General features: G+C 42.3%; 1 protein-coding gene across 6 annotated transcripts; it reads left to right on the forward strand.

Moving 5' to 3' along the window:
* The first annotated feature begins 19 nt into the window (after nt 1-19).
* On the forward strand, nt 20-21,711 carry flvcr2b (FLVCR heme transporter 2b). Of its 6 annotated transcripts, none has more exons than XR_008566922.1 (11): nt 1,057-3,901; nt 4,675-4,816; nt 7,272-7,412; nt 9,848-9,915; nt 11,021-11,124; nt 11,791-11,901; nt 12,128-12,233; nt 13,576-13,687; nt 14,447-14,502; nt 16,953-17,084; nt 19,122-21,711. XR_008566922.1 is itself a non-coding variant. In XM_054761572.1 (10 exons), exons 2-10 carry the CDS (start codon nt 474-476, stop codon nt 14,629-14,631), a joined length of 1,542 nt encoding a protein of 513 aa, XP_054617547.1. In that variant the 5' UTR covers nt 20-385; nt 466-473; the 3' UTR covers nt 14,632-19,110. The 6 variants fall into 6 exon arrangements, 4 of the variants coding, with proteins under 4 accessions (XP_054617547.1, XP_054617546.1, XP_054617544.1 ...); XR_008566923.1 differs by lacking the exon at nt 19,122-21,711 and adding an exon at nt 17,183-19,111; XM_054761572.1 differs by lacking the exons at nt 1,057-3,901; nt 19,122-21,711 and adding exons at nt 20-385; nt 466-1,046 and having other exon boundaries at nt 14,447-19,110.
* The last annotated feature ends 209 nt before the right edge of the window (nt 21,712-21,920 follow it).

Raw genomic sequence — 21,920 nt, forward strand, 5'->3', positions numbered from 1 at the left:
TATACGCACTTCCGTACAGCACGTGAACACGTTGGTGACCACAAATACCCGGATGTACAGCGTCCGTCTTTACGCTAGTTATCAAAAGTATCACGTAGCGGAGCATACTGGAAGTAGACATTTGTAAAAGTTCATTATGGTGACCGCTCGGGACTTCGCCCTTGTGTTTGACAGGCGGGACCAGTTTGAATACCCCCAAAGCGGTTTTAAGTCCGGGTTGGTGACGGGGGAGGGGGGGTCAATAGACTTCCCCCCACATGTTGACACTCGGGAAAGTGGAGGCAACACGAGGGGGGCAGACTTTATCTACAACAAACCCAGTAGGAAACCCATTCATGGACGAGAAGGTCGGCGTCAGGCACTGCTAATCATTCTTCACAACCAGGTGACAACATGTGGCTCTCGTAGCGCAGGCTAGCCTAAGTTCCCTGTTTGGTTTACATGTATATTTCTGGCGCCAACCAGCTGTCAAAATGCGCGGGGAGCAAGACGAAGCGAAGCCCCACGAGGATCTCCATGATTCCGAGAAGCATGCAGGGGAGCCCCCGGAGGCTCTACAGCGGTTAGAAGGTCCGAGTGAGCCCGGTGGAGGTGACAAAGCCTTGGTGACACACTTGTACAAACGCCGCTGGGTGATGGTGCTCCTCTTCAGCTCCTATTCCCTCAGCAACTCCTACCAGTGGATCCAATATGGCATCATCAGCAACATCTTCATGAAGTTCTACAACGTGGACGACTTCACCATAGACTGGATGTCCATGATCTACATGCTCACCTACATCCCCTTCATTTTCCCCGTCACCTGGCTCCTGGACAAGAAGGGCCTGAGGGTGGTGGCCATCGTGGCCACCGCGCTCAACTGTGCTGGGACGTGGCTCAAGGTGGTCAGTGTCAAGCCCAACCTGTTTGCCGTCACCTTCTTGGGGCAGTTCTGCTGCTCCTTCGCGCAGGTCTTTATCCTGGGCATGCCCTCCAGGATAGCCTCAGTGTGGTTCGGGTCCAACGAGGTGTCCACGGCGTGCTCCATCGGCGTGTTTGGGAATCAGGTGAGCATCTTGGAGGTGGTGTGAAGTTTGACAACGTTTTGTGTTACAATCACAAAAAAGTTAATTGCCGTGCGAAGGTACAACTGGTGACCTGTGACCTTTGGTGTCTAATACAACCATGATTTGCTCAAATTTTACACACACGTGCTTGTCAGTCCCCGAAAGGTGTGTTCCAAATTTTGTGGTTATTCGGCGTAACACCCTAAAAGTTACAGGGGGCGCTTTGTAGAGCTGTGTGAGAAATTTCAAGTCAATCCGACATATGGGGTTCAACAACAGCGCCACTATGTGTTGTATTTGTAAGCAAAATAATAGATACTTTATGTGTCGCCAAGGGCCGCATGTTGTTTTGTGTGCAAGAGTTGGCTTCCCCAATTTTTTCGCATGTGTGTACATCCACTAGTTGACAGTAACATTTTTAGCGTGCTTCCACAGCATGTTGACCTACTGGAGCAGAAAATTGGCTAAACCAGGCGTGTCCAAAGTGCGGCCTGGACGCCATTTGCGGACCGCAGCTGTATTTTTATTGGCCCGTGGCACGTTCTAAAAATACAATTAAACAAGAAGAGGAAAAAACACAGCAACGTTTGGAATCGGCAATAATTTTACAAGACTGAAGTCAAAATATGAAGAGAAAAAAGGTGTAATCTAGAGAGAAAAAGTAAAAAAAAAAAAAAATAATAATTTAAAACATTTTTTTAAAACTTGTAATATTATTAGAAACAAACATAGCAAAAATTTAAGTTTTTGGAAAATTAGGTTTGGGCAAAAAGTTAAAATATGTGAATAACATCATATTATTATGAAAAGAATATTTAAGAAGAAAGTGTAAATGGTGAGCATTATTTTTAAAGTCATCATATTTTGAAAAACTAAACAAAATAAAAGGTTGGGGAAAAAGTTATAATATTAATAAAATCTAAATATTGTGGGAACGACGTCATATTACGAGAAGAAAATTTACAAGGAGAAAGTTGAAATATTTGGAAAATTAAAAAAAACAGCAGAAATTGAATGAAATCTTATGAGAATAAAGTTGAAATATTAAGAAAAAAAAATGTGTGTTCTCCTGAGAAAAAAAGTCACAATTTCATGAGATAAAGTTATAATATTATGAGGAAATATGTTATTTTCTCAGCATATAGTTGAAATATAGAAGAAAAAAAGACATTATTTTTTAAAAGTTGTAATATGAGAAACAAACAAGACAAGATAAAATCACAATTTTTGGAAAATGAGGTTGGGGCTAAAGTTATAATATGGGAATAAAGTTAAAATATTATGTGAATAATGTAATATTACGAGAAGAAAGTTTCCAAAGATTATTTACTAGACGAAAAAAAAACAAACAGCAAAAATGGGGGGAGCAAAGACCACAGTTCATACTAACAATAAGCTTTTTCAGCTACATCACTGACATCTTCCTCACTTTTAGCATCATTGTGTGTGGAATACGCTGTTTCCGTTTAATGGGGTGTAACGTTTTGGTCAAAGCACAGGTTTTAGATGCAGCAAAGTGCGTTTGGTGCACTGTGACCTGTTATACTTCAGGAATCACTGAAACGTAACATCCACCGTTGGGTGTTATTTATTTCATTGTCTTTGTCACAGACTTTTTCATGTCTCGTGTCCCTCTCGTCATCCAGCCTGCTTGGTAGCGAGAGAGGAGGGAAACAAACACATGTCACAAACATGCACATGTCACAGTATTGAAGCCGGCAAAATTATCGAGTTCGTTTTTATTTATCGTGCGGTTAATTGATTTATTGACTATCTTGACAGGCCAACTTGCATCCTTTTTTTTTCAGCATGTGGCCCTCGGTGGGAAAAGTTTGGACACCCCTGGGCTAAACGTCACCAGTGAATCTTTATAAGGTGTGGTTTTGGTATTCCAAGTGAATTCTATAACCTAAGTCGGCCATCTGTAGAAAGGAATGCGACCTAAATGTCATCATCAAATAACTGGGACATTAACCTGGTGATATTTAACCAGTAGCGTCTGGTCGTGGTTGACAGTTGAAACCAGAATTACTATTGGCGGTAGTCGCATCATGTGAGATATGGGGCATGACAATGTGCTGACCCGTGAAAGAATCCTCACCAGCTGCACTCCCTCCTTGGCTGCTCCTGTGACAAGAATAAAGCCAGCATTCTGCACAGCGGACTTGGAGAGCTGCAGTGTGGACTCTTAAAAAGCCTCACCTTCCAGGGACCTGCCCGTGATGCCTTGGAACAATTCTTTAACAGGCAACCGTGCAAATTGTGGATTCAGCCGTGAAGAAAAGCAGAAAAGCTCCATGGGCTCAAAGACCCTCCTCCCTCCAGGCTTGGCATCAGTTCAGTGGACTCCAGGACCTTTAAGTCCCAGTGAATCCCACTTGTGTTTGATAGGTGAGCAGGTGATCCAGAACGCTGAGACGAAGCTGTACCATCGTCGCTGGCTCATGCTGTTTCTCTTCAGCGCCGTCTCAGCCAGCAACGCCTTCATGTGGCTGCAGTACGGCATCATCAGCAACATCTTCATGAAGTTCTACAACATAGACGCTCTAGCCATAGATTGGCTGTCCATGATCTACCTGCTCACCTACGTCCCGCTCATCCTCCCCGTCCTGTGGCTTCTGGACAACAGGGGCATCCGGGACGTGGTCCTTGCGGGCTCGGCCTTTAACTGCATTGGCGCTTGGATTAAAGTCGGTAGCGCTAGTCCGAATTTGTTTGCGCTCACCTTTTTTGGACAGTTTGTTTGCTCGGTGGCTACGGTGTTCGTGCTCGGTATTCCGTCGTATATCGCCTCCGTGTGGTTCGGGGAGGAGGAGGTCTCCACCGCCTGTTCCATCGGGGTTCTTGGAAATCAGGTTAGGACACCAGTCTTAGTAGACGCTCTCTGCTTCAGGCGTCTTTCTGCTGTATGTGCTTTCTTTAGAACTTCACAGGATGCCAGAGGCACACAGGACTTTTAGTGTCTCAGTGTGACACTCCTACCACCATGCTGTGAACGACACACTTCTCATGCGTAGTCATAAACATACAGCAATCTCTCATTTATCACGGTTCATTGGTTCCAGACTCGACAGTGAATTTCCACCAAGTAGGCTTCCTTATTTATAAATGGAATAGTTTCACAGTTAGAGCATCGAGAACCTGTTTACAACCTTCTAAATACAGTTTTTAGCATTAGAGATCTTGAGACATGAAATAACACCCCTATAGTCACCTTTACAGTCCTATTACCCAATACAGTAGACATAATAAAAGAAAATAAGACAGGAATAAAACTTGTGCTTGTGTGTGTTGCTGTAAATGTGTGCTTGGGAAACTGAGTGGCAGGCGGACAGGAAGTGACTTCGGGAGTTCATAGTTGAGTTTTGGCTTGGCATGGGTTACGACTGCAACAGTAGCCCATGTCAGGGATTGTTGACCTGCAATAAAAGCCTGTTGATCAAGTCTGGTGCTTGTGTGTCTCACCGAACATTACAGTAACATTACTAACACCTAGTGACCAGTGTACAATACCCGTACAGTACATGTACTGTACTGTACTGTACTGTAATATGGTTTGTAGTTGGTAGGGTATTTTAAAGCTCGGGCTGACTATTCTCTAAAATGGTACCATGTATATTTTTTGCAGTTGGGTATCGCCATCGGGTTCCTGGTGCCCCCCATCCTGGTGCCGAATGTGGACAACGTGGACGAGCTGGCCCACCACATCAGCATCATGTTCTACATCACAGCCGGGGTGGCCACTTTCCTCTTCATCCTCGTTGTCTTTGGTAAAGTTTAATAATTCATTGATTAATCACACAATAGATGAAAATGAACTGGATCCTTTTGCCGGCATCAATATATTGCCATGTGCATGCGCGTCTGTTTCCTCAAGGGTTCACTCTGTGCATTAGTTTCAGCACCTTGGTGCGTTTGTTCCATAGGACGGCGTGAACGGAGTGAGCCCTTTTGTCAGTCATGCAGTCTCTTCATTGTACTTTTCTTAAAAGTAATGTTAAATGTTGTGTCTCATGACACCCCTAGCATTTATTACTTTGCTGTCGTTCCACTGGAAGCACAACATTGCATGCAAAGTGCTGACTCGTATGTTCCTATGAAGACAAAAGCACCTCAGAACGCAGAGAGATGCTGTTGTGGAACAAGGAGGGTCAGGGGGAATGCTGTAGGAGTATTTGTACTTTATTTATCCCACAGCAGGGAAATTCACACACACAGGAGTGGCTATATTGTCAGTGAGACATGCTACAGTCTGAGTAGGCCAAAGTTTTCTGGTTCAGGGATGTGACTTATCAGGCAGGATATTAGTAGTTGGGAAAAAATGCTTAGTAGGGGTAGTGGTTTTAGTCTGCAGCTGCTTCTCTATTTATGACCATTTGTTTATTCTTTGTAATCTAGTTCAGAAATAGGAATTGAATTGCATATTGACAAATATTCTTCTGTGTTGGAGCTGCTGAGTTGTCACATGGAAAAGTGGCGCATTGGAAGTAGAGGGAATGCTTGTTGGCATTCAGCATTGACGCGCACAATAGGACGCTTGTGAAGGCGTTCCATAGTAGCTCCATGCACCGCGTTCACACTGATTCAACTGAAATGTATTATCCTTGGCTGCCATGTGTGCCACTCTTATCACCGTTTGTCACAGCCTGCCTCTCGTTCCTGTCAGTTTAACCTCGCAAGATAATAGTTTGAGGTGATATGTGCCTAAGAGGAAGCTTCAGCCAAAAGCACATCTTCCCATCTAGCCAACGAAAAATTTTGCTTTTTTTTGTTCTTTTATTTGCTTAAAGTGCTCACGACACCAAATAAAATTTGAAAAAAAACAATAACAAAATGAAAGTACTCACTTAATAAAACATTGTTGTCATACTGCTGTCCTAGATAAACAACTATGACATAGGAGTGAAATGAAGTGATGAGTTTGACACGCCCCCCCGCGAGTTTTCTGAACCAACGTCATCTTGGTGACGTCGCTACCAGGATACGTTCTGGGAACTGAATGCAAACAGACGCAGCCATGAACTCACAGCAAAGCCAAGAAAGTGACATATTCACAACAGTAACACAACAGTAACACACATAATAACATTCACTTACTGTCAGTAAGTGACACTGCGGCTCAATGCACACTGCAAAATAAAAGACCAGTGAGGAGCAATCGCTGCTTATTTAGCCCTGGCATGAAAATCCCATACTAATACTCAAAAGATTTGTACAATAGATCTAGTAAAAATATAGATTTACTTACTGAAACTGACAGATCGACTGCAAGATAGGATAGAAAGACGAGTGATAGCGATCCATGTTTAGCTAGCAATTGCATGAAAACCCATATTAGTCTTAAGATTTGTAGTCAATCAAAGATGACTGTTATTGTGGCACGCTACAACCGATAGCACATTAGCCACCTAGCTAGCACGTCATAACCATGGGGGCCTGACTAGCACATGTGTTGAAATTTGGTGCAAGATTGGTTGAACAGCATGGCCGCCATCAAGCAAAATCTCTTTTCAGGGACTCAAGGGGGACTAAACAAGTAACTGTCCATAAGTCATTGACTCACAGCTCGCAGCAGACTGCCAGTCGTTTATGTGATATCATAGCAACAACAGCTGGCAGACAAACGGTTGAGTGGATGGTTCAGACTGTCTCCTATCAGGACACGCCATCTTTGCCCTGCACTGTCTTGTGCTGACTCGTCTGAATTTTCCCAGGAGAGGCCGCAGCAGTTGGTCAGCGCTCCGTGACATGACACAAACACTTTTAACACACCCTCACGCATGGATGAGCCACGTGTTTGGCTCATCCTGCTGGTGTTTGGCTCATCTGTAGCGCTGCGCTACAGCGCTTTCTTTACGTACTTGTATACGGTTGGACTTGTGTGTGCGTGTGTTTGTGCTCCCGAACATCTTTGAATCCTTAACTTTTGCTTGCGTTTTTGTGTGCCAAACATCCATTGTGTTTCTTGTTAATTCCGTGTGGCTTGTGTGGAAATAATTAGAGGAAAACACAACAAGAGTTTAGTTAAACCAGAAAATGGAAAACAGAACCAAATCAGGCTTCTAGCCTGACTTGAGTCAAATAAGCTCATCCGATTGTGTTCAACAGCTGAAAGAACATGCTCATGGTTGCGCAAGTGCTTGTATTTTAGCGGTGTTTTGAAGTACGTGACTAGTAGTAGTAGTAGTCTTGTATTTGCCACTAATAATGAATTCATTGTGTCAGTCTTCCAGGAGCGGCCTAAACTCCCTCCGACCCAGGCTCAGGCCACCGCCCGGAGCATCCCACCTGAGCACTACTCCTACACCGCCTCCATTCTCAGGCTTCTCCGCAACAGGCCCTTCATCCTCCTGATCATCACCTACGGTTCGCCCAACGTGCACCGACCACGACATTAGCCACTCTTCCTGCACAGTCCAATGAGATCTCTGGCAAAAGCCACGGAAGCTCTTGTGTGTGGTGGAGTCTGACTGTCCAGGTGTACCTTATGTAATGCTAATATTCGTGCTGGTCTACAACCATGCATTTATTCCTTTTTCAGCTCACATGTTTTGTACCTGATGCTCTGTACATCTTCCTCACCCTCCCAAAGATTATCTTATCACCCAATCTGATAAAAATGGCAAACATGCTATTATAGTCAGTGTAAGGAGGATGTTGGCGCGTTAGCGTTGAAGGGGTCCAAAGTTTGTTTATAGTACAGGTAATGATTAACAGCGGCCCTCAAGAGGCACTCATTTTATGGTGCGGCGCTCGGGTCGAAACGTGTCCACTCAACCTTTCACTTCACTTGAACTTCAACCCGCGTGACATTGACATCTTTCCCCTAACTATTCTTAGCGTGGATGAACAAGAAGGGTCGACGGGGTCTCACCTGTGGTGCTGGACCTTGGGCCGGTCTCGAGCAACTCACTTTGTCACGGATGCGCCCCAAAAATCTGACATAACGGTCATGACTGGTTAGAAATGTTTAAGCTGCTTTGAAGTGTGATTGAACAGGTACATACAGCAAGGGCAGTGCCAGTCAAACGTTTGGAGACAATTCCTCATCGAATAGCATGAGCAAGTGTCTCCAAACTTTTGAATGGTACGCTAGTTCCTCATATACAGTCGTCCCTCGCTACATCGCGGTCCGAACATTGCCCCCTCGCTTTATTGCTGTTTTTCAAAAATGAATTCATTAATAAATGATATAGTCCAAAAATATTGAAAGATGAGCCAAATGTAGTATTCAGGTCACTACTTGGCGTCGGTAAGATTACATCGATGAGACGTTACCGGCATTAAGTCAGCTGTGGATGAAGGGTCCGACATGAAATTCCATGTGGCAGTGGTACGTTTTTGGCTTCTTACTTTGTCCTTCTTCCCCACTCCGTTTCAAAACTATTCTTAATGTAGGCTAATTAGTTAGCTCTTTAGATTTTCATTATTAAAGCGGCGGCCGTCTCTTGTGTCACTTCAGAGATCTCGTAGCCTGCGCAGCAATGTGGTGTAAACAAAGCTAGCAGTTTTGTGGGAGTGCACGTCCACATATGGCAAATTAATATTAGGCTGGCTGTCCTGTGTATCAGTCAAGTCCGTTACGTTCGAGATACTCCAACAAGGAACTTTCCCAATGCTAACGGTGAGTTATTATGTCTACTATATCAGGTAATACAAGGACAAAGGTGACTATAGGGGTGTTATTTCATGACTAAAGGGCTCTATTAATGTTAAAAAAACATTTTAGAAGGTCATAAACAGGTTTTCTATGCTCTAACTACAAAGATATTCCATTTATTAATATTGAATCCTACTTTGCGGAAAATAACTTTAAATGAACATTTAAGGTTACTTTTTACCTTCATTTAAGACGTGGTTCTCGGCGTAACTGTTCCCAAAGACGCAATGTGGCAGCAAGATCATCACCACCTTCTTGTTTGGCCATGAGTTGTTGTTTTTTTTATTCAATAGTATTTCTCACCTCAGTAACCCAAAATGGAGCCAAAGAACATAAAGAAAGTGAGAAACACTTGTGATTTCAAGAAATAACTTGTGGCTAAACAGGAATGTGTTGATCTCGCTGTCACATCGTGTCTTTGAGAGCAGCACGTCTTCAGTGATGGTAAAAGTCACCTTAAATGTTATCAGTTATCCCTTTAGTTCGTCATTTTTATGCATTTAGAATATAAAAACGTTTGATGACGCCACAGACGGGCAACACAGCAGACTTGCGGTTCGGTTGCCATTTTGTGAGCAAGATAAGGATGGCAACAGGACCTTTTGGGATAAAATCACATGAAGAGCACAGTTGGACTCAGGCAGTGTGTTAATAACGTGACATTGTATCCTAACCGGAAAATGTCTGCAAAATTTTGGTGTACATTTTTGACCGAAAAACATGCCAGCCAAGGTTCGTTGGTACTGCAGATACAGCATAAAACTACTTATACTTATAAGTGCACATATGTGTACGTATGTGGCCGTACTGCATGTCTACTTTTAGGTTTTCACGCCCTTATTTTACTATGCTTATGCCTACCTTAACATTTGTTTTTGCGCGAGCTGAGGATAAAACAAATAAAAAAAATCCTTTCATTCAATTCCTTGGAGCTGAACAGCCAATTGGAGTCCTTGACAGCTGGCTGCAAGACGTTTGCTCAAATTAGCTGTGTTGCCTCCGCCAAGAAGCTCATGTTTTCATCTCCTTGTTTGACTGTTTGTTTGCAGGCTCGCACAAACATTGACTCAACCGAGCGCCCTTCTACTTTACATTTCCTGCAACCTTAGCTGATGTCTGATAAGCGGTTTCTGTTCCGCAGGGCTGAACGTGGGCTGTTTCTACGCTGTGGGCACCTTGCTGAACCGCATGATCATCAAGCACTATCCCGTAAGTCCCCATTCCCTCCCTTTTGTGCCTTGACACACGTTAGGAGCAGTTGCACAGGTCATGAAGCTGGTGTGCCATGTTGACCCAACGTAGCAATCATGTGAGGAACTGGGGCCTCGTTGGACGTTATTTAATTTTGCTTCCTCATTTCCTGCTGGAAGTGGAGTGAGCAAACAATAAAACTAGCTGTCATATAATTTAACAAGGATGGAGGTTTGCTTTGCCACAAATATGATTTAAACATTTACAGGCTTGATAGCTGCTTTTTATCTATATAGGAAGGAGTAACTGGTTCATGTATTTATATCAATATAGATGATATATTTTAGTACATTTTGAGTGCAGGAAGGAGCCATATTTGTAAAAGTTAAAGAAAAGTCTTGTCCTCATTCTAATGGAATAACATGTACTGTAATAATATAGAACATTGATATTGAATTATTCACAAATATTGAAACAATATTTTAAACCATCCATCCATCTTTTATGCTGCTTGTCCTCACTCGGGTCGCAGGGGCATCCCAGCTGACTTCGGGCGAGAGGCAGGGTACATGCTGGACTGGTGGCCAGCCAATGGCAGGGCACCTATAGAAAAACAACCATTCACCCTCTCATTCATACCTATGGACAATTTAGAGTCACCACTTAACCTAACATGCATATTTCTGTAGTGTGGGAGGAAACTGGAGTACCCGGCGAAAACCCACCCATGCACACATGGGGAGGATTTTCCAAACTCCACACAGAGATGCCCAAACAGAGATTCGAACGCAGGTCTTCCCGATCTCCTGACGGTGTGGCCAACATGCTAACCACTATATAAATGAAAATATATTTTTTAACATTCTAAACGTGCATTTGAACAAATAAAGGCCTCCCTATACATTCAGGAAAACCCCCAATTGGTGCCTGTCACTCTCTGCAGTTGAGTACCTGGTGTATGAATCAAGTATGCTATATGCATGGTGTGTATAGGTGTAAAGTGATTTTTCTTAGTATTCTTGCATTTATTTTTCCACAGCTCCAGTAAAGTCCAAATAGTCCTTTCCCTGGTACGGCTGTGATGTGTCAGTAAACACTGCGTTGTCTTTGTTTGACCTCTCAGGGTGAAGAGGTGAACGCAGGGAGGATCGGCCTCACCATCGTTATCGCCGGCATGCTGGGCTCCCTCATCTGTGGGGTGTGGCTGGACAGGACCAAAACGTACAAGTGAGTCCAAGAAGGGAGCCCACACAGGCAGCACATGGACTCTTGTAGGACCAAAGTGGAAACACGTGTTTATTGACATTTCTTTGTTCATGTCGCTTGTTTGGTGTCTGTATGTCAGGGATCCGGGTCTGCTTATCCAGGTGTGCTTTCATGTCGTAAACTTTCGCTCCCCGTATGTGGACCCCGGAGGGCGGAGTGAGGGGCTAGAGTTGACGTAACCCCCCACCCCAGTTGTTTATTTACGACGATATTGTCCTGCAAATGGCGGATGCAGGTGTGTTTTTGCTAAGTGCAAATTTAGCCTTAGGTTTTACATTGTTTAGTGTTTGTTTGGTAGCTTGCACGCTACTTCCTGGTTCACAGAGGTTAATGCTAGAGCGGGGGTGTCCAAACTTTTTCCACCACTTTGATGTTGTATTTATAGATTTTTTTTATTTTCCTGCAAAGATCTTTACAAGGCTCTTTCATTCTAGTTGACAGAGGATAATGTAAGACAACAGGACCGTACCATTTTTAATCCTGTAGCGGGGAGAGCTATAGAAATGACAGAAAGGGAAATGACTCTTCATCTGATTTTCCAGCAACAGGTGATCAATTTATGACTTGTGTCTCGGTGGAGGTAAGTAAAACTTTGCAAATGGGATCACCACCATCTGTGTTTTTCAGACAGACCACCGTGGCCGTGTACTTCATGTCTCTGGTGGGGATGATCGTCTACGCCGCTACGCTCAATCTGGGGCACCTATGGGTGGTCTTCATCACTGCTGGAGGTCTTGGGTACAAGTTGTCAAATTCTTCTCTGGCGTTTTGACCTCAGTTGCATGATCATCTCTGCTGAAAGTGCTGGAAATACATGATTCATGATCACTTTGCCAGCCGGAATGTGTGGTATTCCTCTGATAAAGTTGTGTTTTTCCTCCTGAACCACGCAGGAGTTGCAGTATCATGTCCAGCACATGTGCAACAACTCTCTTTCATAGTGACGGTTCTTCATTCTTTCTAGGTTCTTCATGACGGGCTACTTGCCGCTCGGCTTTGAGTATGCAGTGGAGCTGACCTACCCTGAATCGGAGGGAACGTCCTCCGGGCTGCTCAACTGTTCAGCACAGGTAACTTGAAGTTCATGTCGCCAGAATAGCGGATTGCAGTAAAGGCCTACAGCAGGGGTGTCCAAACCTTAGTTTAGTTTAGTTTACTTTAGTTTAGTTTATTTGAACATGAAGGTTACAATGAAATACATGTCATGAATCATTCTCCACCGAGGGCAGCATACTGAAAAATTAAAGGATGCAGGATGCTTATAGTCTATACTATATGTACAGTATATACAGTGTATATCTATCTATATATATATAGATATATATAGTTAAAAAACAACTGTTCTATATATACAGTATTTAAAGACAAGCTCTATGTTGTTTAGTTATTAGTGTCAACATTTCAGCTTTTTCTCTTCACGTTGTGTCTTTTTGCTCTATTTTTCTTATTTTTGCTGTTATTCTTTAGTTAAATTTTATTTCCACAACGTGTCGCGGGCCAATAAAAAACTGAGCTGCAGGTCGCAAATTTAAAATTACATGTCTTGTCTCTTAAAATGATGACTTTTTAGAAAATGAAATACCGTAAAGCACCGTGTATAAACCGCACTTTTTTTCCACTGGTAAGAAGCAAAAAATCGGGGTGCGGTTTATACACGATGACAGGTCTGTGACCAGATGCAGAAATTGACGAGAAGTCCATTTTACAATAGCCGTCTGTGGGTCAGACAGTTGCTTTGACTTTAGCGCCCTCTGCTGTACAGTTGCTGAAAATGCTTGTGTATGCAACTAACTTATCTGACGGCTGTCTGTATTTTCACACAGTGAAACGATCTCTATATACACTGAAGCTAACCTAAGCTTCCACTGTAAAATACAATACAACGTTAGAGTTTATTCAAATTCACACTGAAGCAATGCAATAAAATAATATTAGAGAAAAAGAGAAGCAGTGAAAGATAAGATATTATTATTATTATTATTCATCTGTGCTTAGCCATAATATTAAAAATCTAGATGCCGAAGTTCAGATTTCTCCTTTATTCTTCTTTTTGAAATTGCTTAGTACCTTTACGCATGTTGATTTGAGATGACAGAGTTGGCAAGCATTTATGAACTAAACATTTTTTTCCCCCGCCGTGAGCCTGAAAATGGGGGTGCGGTTTATACACGGTGCTTTACGGTAACCTTTTTTCCCCTCATAATTCTCCTACTTCATTATTGTAAATGTGCAACGTTATTTTTGTGAAATTACAATTTTTAGTTTAATATTACTCTTTCTTGTAACGTTACGACTTTCTTCTGATGAAAATACAATTCTTGATTTTTGACATATGGCTATTTCTCTGCATGTTTAATCACATTGAATGCTAATGCTAACTGAGGTGACGTGTGCATATTGGCTTCATGTCAGGTTTTTGGCATCATCTTCACCATCGCTCAGGGCAAGATCATCGACGATTTCGGCACGCTGCCCGGGAACATCTTCCTCTGCGTCTTTCTTCTGGTTGGCACCATCATGACAGGTAAGACCTACTGTAGGTCGGTTCCACTGGTCTGGAGACGGGACGACCTGAAAGTCCAGTCGCTGGTCATGTAGTGGACTGTGAGGCTACTGTATGCTGGTGTTGCTCGGTGACTCCACACGTCTGCGCTACATCTGCTGCAGCAATGTTATGTGTGCCGTTGCACACATGAAATGATACTTACTATCTAATGTGGAAATAACGGCACATCATTGTTACATCATCAACAAGCCAAAAGCTCCATCTTTGCCATCCACACAAGTACGCTGAAGCCGGAAAAATCTTCTGGAGTTTTCCAAAAGCTCCGTTTTTAAGGACAAAAACCTCAGTTTGCGTGTGGATGGGAGGCCAAAACACATATCCGTATCCGCGTGGACACGGCCTGAATATCACCTGCTTGCACGCAACTTCACGCACACAGCAACACTTCACTTTCTTTTGGGGGGGGGTGTTGTTACCAAAACAAGTTTTCTAATCTTTGAAGTGTTTAAATACAAAGGTTATGACTTGTTGGGAGACCTCCAAGTGCAAAGGTTGTTCAAACAATAGTGGGAATTGCAGTTTCCAGCCCACAAACCCCACCCAAACCCCACCCCACCCGAGTTCATTCTTGGCAAATACCAGACTCTCTTATCACTACAAGGACAAAAGTATTGGGTTGCACCTTTTTAGTCATTCCATGACTCGGGTATTGTTTATTTTGTATGACTGCAGTTTGGACTGTTTTGTTTTGTTTTATTTGATTGTGTTGCTCCGCAGGCTTCATCAAGTCTGATTTGCGGAGACAAAAAGCAAACATGTTGGCCAAAGCAGAAGTAAGTGTGACACAAGCAGGCGATTTGTTGCGGATGTGCAGGAGAACTTGTGTGCTGTGTTGTGTCTTCCTGTCAAGGTCGTGTGTGTGTGTGTGTTTGCGTGCGTGTCCCGTGCTTCCCCAGAAATAACACACCCTGTGGTTATTTTTGCCGCCTTGTGTTCCTCCTGCATGCCTGCAATATCTTCATCTCTCTGCATTTTTGAAAACAGGGCTTCCCAAGCTACATTTAAGTGTCATTAAAAACAATTGACCCAAATATAAAACCACCCTGAATATGAGACCTCCCCTCTTTTTCAAGACCTGCTTTCTGTTGGAAACTTGACAAGGCAACTGTTGTTTGCTAGCTTGGTCTCAGTGTCACGGCTGCTTCTCTGTAGGTCACTGGTGGGTGGGTGTGTGTGTGACAGGAAGAAAAGCTCTGAATCCCTTGTGGAGCAGTCGTTTGGCACCACCTGCCGTTATCCTATCTCTAGATCCTTGATGATAAGACAACCTTTACAAGGGTAAAATACCGTCTTATATTGGGGTCAATACGGTATCAGTAAGGCCCTGTAGTGGTCCACAGACCAGGGGTTGGGAGTCCCTGCTGTGAAAGAAACACAAGTGTGTCGGTTTCATGTGAAAACTTCCAAATACTGCTACTCCTAAATGCTGTCTTTTTGCCTTAACCTTATTCATCTGTCCTGTTTGTCTTGTTGTGCATTTATTTCCACCTGACATGTTTCATACCACAACCTGACCCCAAATAAATGCACAACAACAAAAGGTAGTCTACCGTAAATGCTCCAATTATGGCATCTGCTCACTGAACCACAGAGTCTCATGTAGTCGCCGGGTGGGTGGCTGACATAAACAAATGCCACCATGTCAAAATAACATCGGCTGTGGCTGTGGGCAACCTCCTCGAAGCATCATGAGCGATCCGCTTTATCTGCCTCTGCGTGCGCTTTAAAATGTCACATTTGGCAGCTGTTGGAGTGAACATCATGCGTGTTCCACTTGCCGCAGTGTTGTTTACTATCAAGTCACCAGCGGCATTCATGCCAGCTGAGCAGTTTGCTGCGAGCTGTGTTGAGTGGAAAGCCGGACTTGCGTGTTCAGCGAAGGTAGCTCTCTTTTTAAAGCAACTGTGTCGCCATGGTAACTTAGGCTAAGCTGATAGCCCGGTCGGGACCAGCTTAAAATCAGCTATGAAAGTGCCACTGTTTCACTCTTTCACTCATTCGGAAATGGCGTCACCAGTTATTGAGAACCTGCGAGGTTCCTGAAGGGAGATGGGGGGGGGATTTTAAAAAGAGCATTCCCAGTGGGGTGGAGTTTTTATAATAATCAGCGTTAACTTGCGCATTCACACCAGCGGCAGCGGTCCTCGCTCGCTGCAGTCATCGTCTTTTGGGAACTCATTTTTTGTAAAATACACTGGCTGGGAAGTAGAATAACAGGACGTCAAACGCCCCCTTTCATGTGAACGCGCACGAAGCACAAAGCCGAAAACCGAACGTGGCAAAGTAAGTTGGTGACCGCCGTGGAGGGACCAATGGAGTCTGACTGCGGATGTCAGGTTTTGTTGAGTTCCATCTTGAGCACAAAGCCTGGGTTGGTTGAGCCACTTTCGCCGAGTACGGCATAAAAACTAAAAATGAAAATAAAAAATGGCTTAAATAAAAACGTAAAAAAAAAATTATAAAAATGACTTCAGTAAAAACTTCTTTTCAAAATGTAAAAAAAAAATTAATAAAAATAAAATGACTTAAAAGTGCAAAAAATAATACATTTAATCAAAATAACAATGAATACAAATGCAACTAATGAAAATAATTGTAAATAATAACTTGCATACAAACAAAACATTAAAATGACTTAAAATTAAAAAAAAAATAACACAAATGAATAAAAGTAAAAATTAATTATAAAAATGACTTAAAAGTGGGTCATGACTTAATGACCACTGGAAAATGTGGGTCCCAAGTTGAGACTGTTTTAGAAGCCCTGGTCTAAGACGGCTAGGGTTTCCTTTCCACTTTCTCATGCACTCCAAATGATATCTATTATTCATTATTTTTATAATGAAAGTAAAAAAGGTGGTGAAATGATGAGATGCTGTACATATAAATAAAGATATAATGAGAGCATTTACGGTACGTGCTTTTTATTAGACAACATTGACATCATTTCCTGTTAAAAGTGCTTGAATTTGCCAACACCCAATCACAACAAGAGCTTGCATTCATTCAGAATACTATCCAATCACGTGCTGAACCTGCTGGGGTGAAAGGTCATGCTGGCCCTCCCTTTCTCCATCACATGCCATACTCACACTTCACTCTGGTTTACTAACACGGCCATCTAACCAGGTGTTGCCAGTATGAGAAATGAAATTGTCCTGGCAGTGTGGACGCTCACCGCGGTGTGAAATGAATGACAAGTGATCAGCGGCTGTTATTTTAGGAGGAGCCCAAGACGTCGGGACAAGACTACGGCGCCACGGCCTTAATCCCGGGGCCGCAGACGCCACCTTCACTATAAACATTACCACAAAAAAATTAATCTAATCATAACTCCACCCACAGACGCACAAAGGTAATAATAAGCACACACACACACACACACACACACACTAATCGCTGTGCTTCACCTTTGACCTGCTTCTTCATCTTCTACTTCTTACTACAATCAAGAGTTGGACAATCAATAAGTGACGCAGTTTATTCATTAAAGTCATTCCCTCAACCTGTGGCAACTTTCCAACGCCGCTGATGCAACTGACTTTTCCACTGCACTCATTTCCAAGTGACGTGGCAGCCTGCTGTGGAGTGGAGGGACTCTCTTGTACTTACTCGCTCCTCCACAAGGGGGGGACATGCACCAGTATAAGCCTCGACATACTGTAGTTACTGTACGTAGACGCCGCCATATTGGATGTGTCAAGGCTGCGCTTTGCATGAATACAAGTCAATGTGCTTACTTTCATAAAGCGCCTTTCTACAAGAAATTGAAGCTAATACCGCTGGTTTGTACGTTGTTCTGTATAGCTGATGTAATGTCAATTACTCCGGTGTGGGATCAATGAAGTACTTATCTTAGCCATCTGAGAAGTTGTTTTTGGTGCCCAACTGTTTCCCAAGTATATTAGTGCGTGTGTCAATGTACAAACCAGAGGCATTAGCTTCAATTTCTCTGAAGAAAGGCGCTTTACGAAAGTACTTGTGGTCAGCCTTGACACATCCAATATGGCGGTGACGTTGACGTACGGCTCAGCGCTCCGTGCGGCGTCTACGTATATACAGCATGTCTAGGAGTATAACGGCTGGTCTCTTAATGCTATTTATAAAGTACAATTGTTCTTAGTGTGCACCGAATACTGTTACGTACAGATGTCACACACTGCGTCTTTCAAATCAAATATAACATGTCAGAACTGCATTAATCAGCAAATAAGGCAAAAACGGATGTTTTCACAAGAAATAAAAATTTATCTTCCAAGTTTTTGGTATTTTTATTAATAGATTTCTTTGTACACTAATAAAGGGCATTTATAAGAGTAATAAGTTATGTCATTGCATTTTAGAAATGTGTTTTTATACATTATAAACTGGATAAACCACGATCTTTGTTAGGTGTGTGTACAGTATTATATGAACTGTGAAGGATATATTGAAATAGTATAATAACTTATAAATATTAACATTATCATCGTATTTATTACATTTACTATGTTTAATATTTTTTTTTTTTTACAAATTATTTTATTACAAATGATTTATTATACAAATGTTAATCCCTGAGGAAAAATGCATCAATATGAATTAAGCTGATGATGTTTCGTGTGGTCCCAATACTGTTTTGTAAAGACACATATAAATTATACTATTTCATATAAATGACCAATGAATTGCCATCAATCAGCAAATAAGTTATACATTTTCATGAATGTTTTTGTATTTTTTATTTATATATTTCTTTGTACACTAACAAGGGAAATTTATACGAGTAATAAATATAAATTTATGTAAATATATCAACTTAACGTTTTGATTTTTTTTGACATTATAAACTTCATGGTAAAATATAAAACAGTATTTAACTTGTTTGTACTATAAAGGATATATTGAAGTAGTATAATTATTATCGATGTACTTAACATAGTATTTATTACTTTTACTATATTTGATAGTAAAATCATTTTTTTAGGAATTATTTATTTTATTACAAATGATTTATTATAAAAATGTTAATGATACCTGAGGAAAAATGTGAGAATTAAGCAAATTATGTCATTCTTTACTTTACATATATTTTTGCTAAAAAATTCCTTTTAAAAATTAAAAATGATTATGCAAATGTCATTAACTGAGGGAAATGTGTGAAAATGAATGAAGCGGATGTATTTTCTAACTATTAATGTGAAATTATAGTAAAAAAAAAAATCAATTGTACAGATTTGAACCCCAAAGGGGAGTTTATATTCTCATGAATTCTATAAAAATGGTAAACATTTAATAACCATCATTTCATTTTTGTTCAGGCCCTGAATGATTTAGAGGGAAAAAAGTGTATACGTACATTGAACGTATCATACAAATGATTAATCTCTTCATATTGTGTTTGTATTGCAAGGGACCGTCTGACAAGCGGAGAGGGCGCGTGTCTGCACACACTATCATCCAGGAAGCCAAGTTTTAGACATTCAGCACATTGAAACACCCGACAATTGGAACAGTTTATATCATAGATGAACTACACGTACAGTGCATTAATGTAAATTTTTTTTTTTTAAATAAGTTGCACTACATGTAAGAATTAATGTTAAATTTCCTGACTTGACACAAAGCTAATCGTATCTGACATCTTTTTTATATACACAGTATATCGAATATAAAATACCTGTTAATCATTGATCAATACTGAAAGTGTTGTGTTTGTAAAAGCCTTCAAGTGTGTTTATGGCTGATCCCTGCCACTGAGAAGGGCATTAGGCCTAATGCCGTGTCCGTCCGTGACTTGAACAAGAAGCAAAATGAATGAATTTGATTTCTTTTTTTTTTTAAATACAAATGTAACACTCATGTTACGGTTTTCAACATGGCATAAAACATCTTTATTACAATTTTGGCCTCGTTTTATGTTTTACGTTAGTTTTGAATGGGCAAGGGTGCACTTACCCCTTTGGCCACACGGTGGAGCCATTGCAAGGGACAAAAAGGTTGTTGACAGAAGTTAGAAGTCTCTCGTCATCGCTTTCATTGAGTGTTGACCTTGACGTAACAGAAAATGGATTATTTACGACTCTTGAGGGGGCGTCGTTGTGGTTTAGCAGGGGCCTACTGCGCTCGGACGTTTGTCTTTTATTGTTCATGGTTAAAAAACCCTCCACAAATGGAAATCAGAACACCTCATTTTCCGCCACTAGCGAGCTACTGTTGAGGCTTTTAGAGTGCCTTGTTCATTATTCGTATTATTATGAAGTGGAATGTGGTGGCCGGCAGATGCTGTCAGTGACACATTGTAATAAGCTGGATTTTCCTATCCTGTGCTACTTTCCTATGCCGTACAGCCAGCCTGAGTAGTTGTTAATTAGCATGAATGGCCGCTTCAACGCTGCTCGCGACATTTCCGCGCCCCGCTGTGCTCCATGATGCAATGCATCTAATAAGGGGGTCCACTAGATCGTTAACGCCCCCACTTATGATACAGTCAGACCTATAAAGTACCAACACCCCTTAAAGGAAAACTGCACCTTTTTTTTTTTTTTTGGGAATTTTGCCAATCATCCGCAATCCTCACGTGAGACATGCCTTGTCTTCTTGCGGGTGGTGGGGGTCGAGTGGCAACCGGCTTTGATTTTATGCCATTTTCAACATACAGCGGATCGGCAGCCGACATCCCCACATATTTGCAGTACTATACTACAGTACAATACTACAGTACTACACTACAGTACCAGACTACAGTACTTTACTCCTACCGCTCATTAAAAGGCTGAAAGGCGTTGATAGCCCGCCGCCATCAAGTCTGTGACGCGTAATATCAGAATACCTCAATCAACAAACTTTGTGGGTGTTTCATAAAGAATGTTGTTGGGAATAATTGCACAAAAACATGTCCAAAGTGCACTTTTGGGTGGCTTTGTTAGCCACACACACACGCACGCACGTCAACCCCCACCGTGCTGGTTTGAGTTGGAAGTCATGCTGCTACATTTGTCGCCACATTCGTCTTTGATTCATTTTTAAACACAGACCACTGAATGAACAACGGCGGGCTGTTCTGTTCTCCAACGTGTCGAAATGTACGCTCGTGTTGCTTGGTCGTAACGTCACAGCGTGTAAGACACCGCCGGTAACATTAATCAGGAAAAGGTGGGGCGCTGTGATTAGTCATTTGAGTTGGTAACAAGATAGTGTGATGTTGCCGCGTAACCAGAAGCCAACAGACGGTGTGGTGTTGCGTAGGCTAGCACGTCCTCCACCTAGCCGATGAAAAACACATTGGTTTGCTTTGTGCCTCAGCATTAAGCTACACGAGACCCCGTGACTCTCTCGGCTGGCAACGCTCCACTCGCTGCTCTTTGTCTCGTAGTGTGTGTGTGTGTGTGTGATGTGTCATTGCCAATAACAAGCAGCCGTCTACACATTTTGAATGCCTGTTTGTTTGTGGAGCCGCCATCCCCACACAGCCTCCAGGGACGGTGCTGTAGAACGTGAGCTTGGACGTATTGTAGAATAGTCAGCGTCAGGGGTATCACAAGACACTCGACACGAGATTCTTAAGAGAAGTACGATGAAAACATATAAAGAATGTATGAATATACAGTAGTATGAATATATTGCAGTCTACTCATTTAATTTCTGCTACGTTGCACTCCTTTGCACTCTGTGTGTATGCTAGCGGCCCCGCCTTTACCCACAGAGGCAACGAGACTGTATGACTGACAAAAGGGCTCCCACTCTGTTCATGCCATTATTCTATGGAACAAACCAATGCACAGAGTGAACCCTCTCCCTGCCTGTTTGGAGGAGCGAGACGATGAAAAGAGACACGCACGCACATGGCAATGTTTTGTTGATTTTTGCAACATGGCAAGGAGCCCAGACACACCTCCAAGATGATGAGTGCCTGCTGAGGAAGGTGGAGGTGTTGGTGATGCTTGACTGGAGGCGAGACACACTTGAGTTGCTAACTACTGAGACAATAACGGATGTATGTTGACTCATTTTAAGTACATGTTTCAATTCTGGTTTCACTCTAAAAAACCGCAGCTCACCTAGTGCTAGCAGCACTCATGCAGCAGCACCATGCTTGACTGGAGGCGAGACACTTGTGTAGATGGAGATGCTGAACTGTGAGGGATGTTCTCCCTTTTGGGAGGCAGTGCAGCTAACCTCACAATGAGTTACATCACTGTCGCGTCCTGGC

This window comes from Dunckerocampus dactyliophorus, chromosome 19, assembly GCF_027744805.1.
Source record: "Dunckerocampus dactyliophorus isolate RoL2022-P2 chromosome 19, RoL_Ddac_1.1, whole genome shotgun sequence".
NCBI classification, from domain to species: Eukaryota; Metazoa; Chordata; class Actinopteri; order Syngnathiformes; family Syngnathidae; genus Dunckerocampus; species Dunckerocampus dactyliophorus.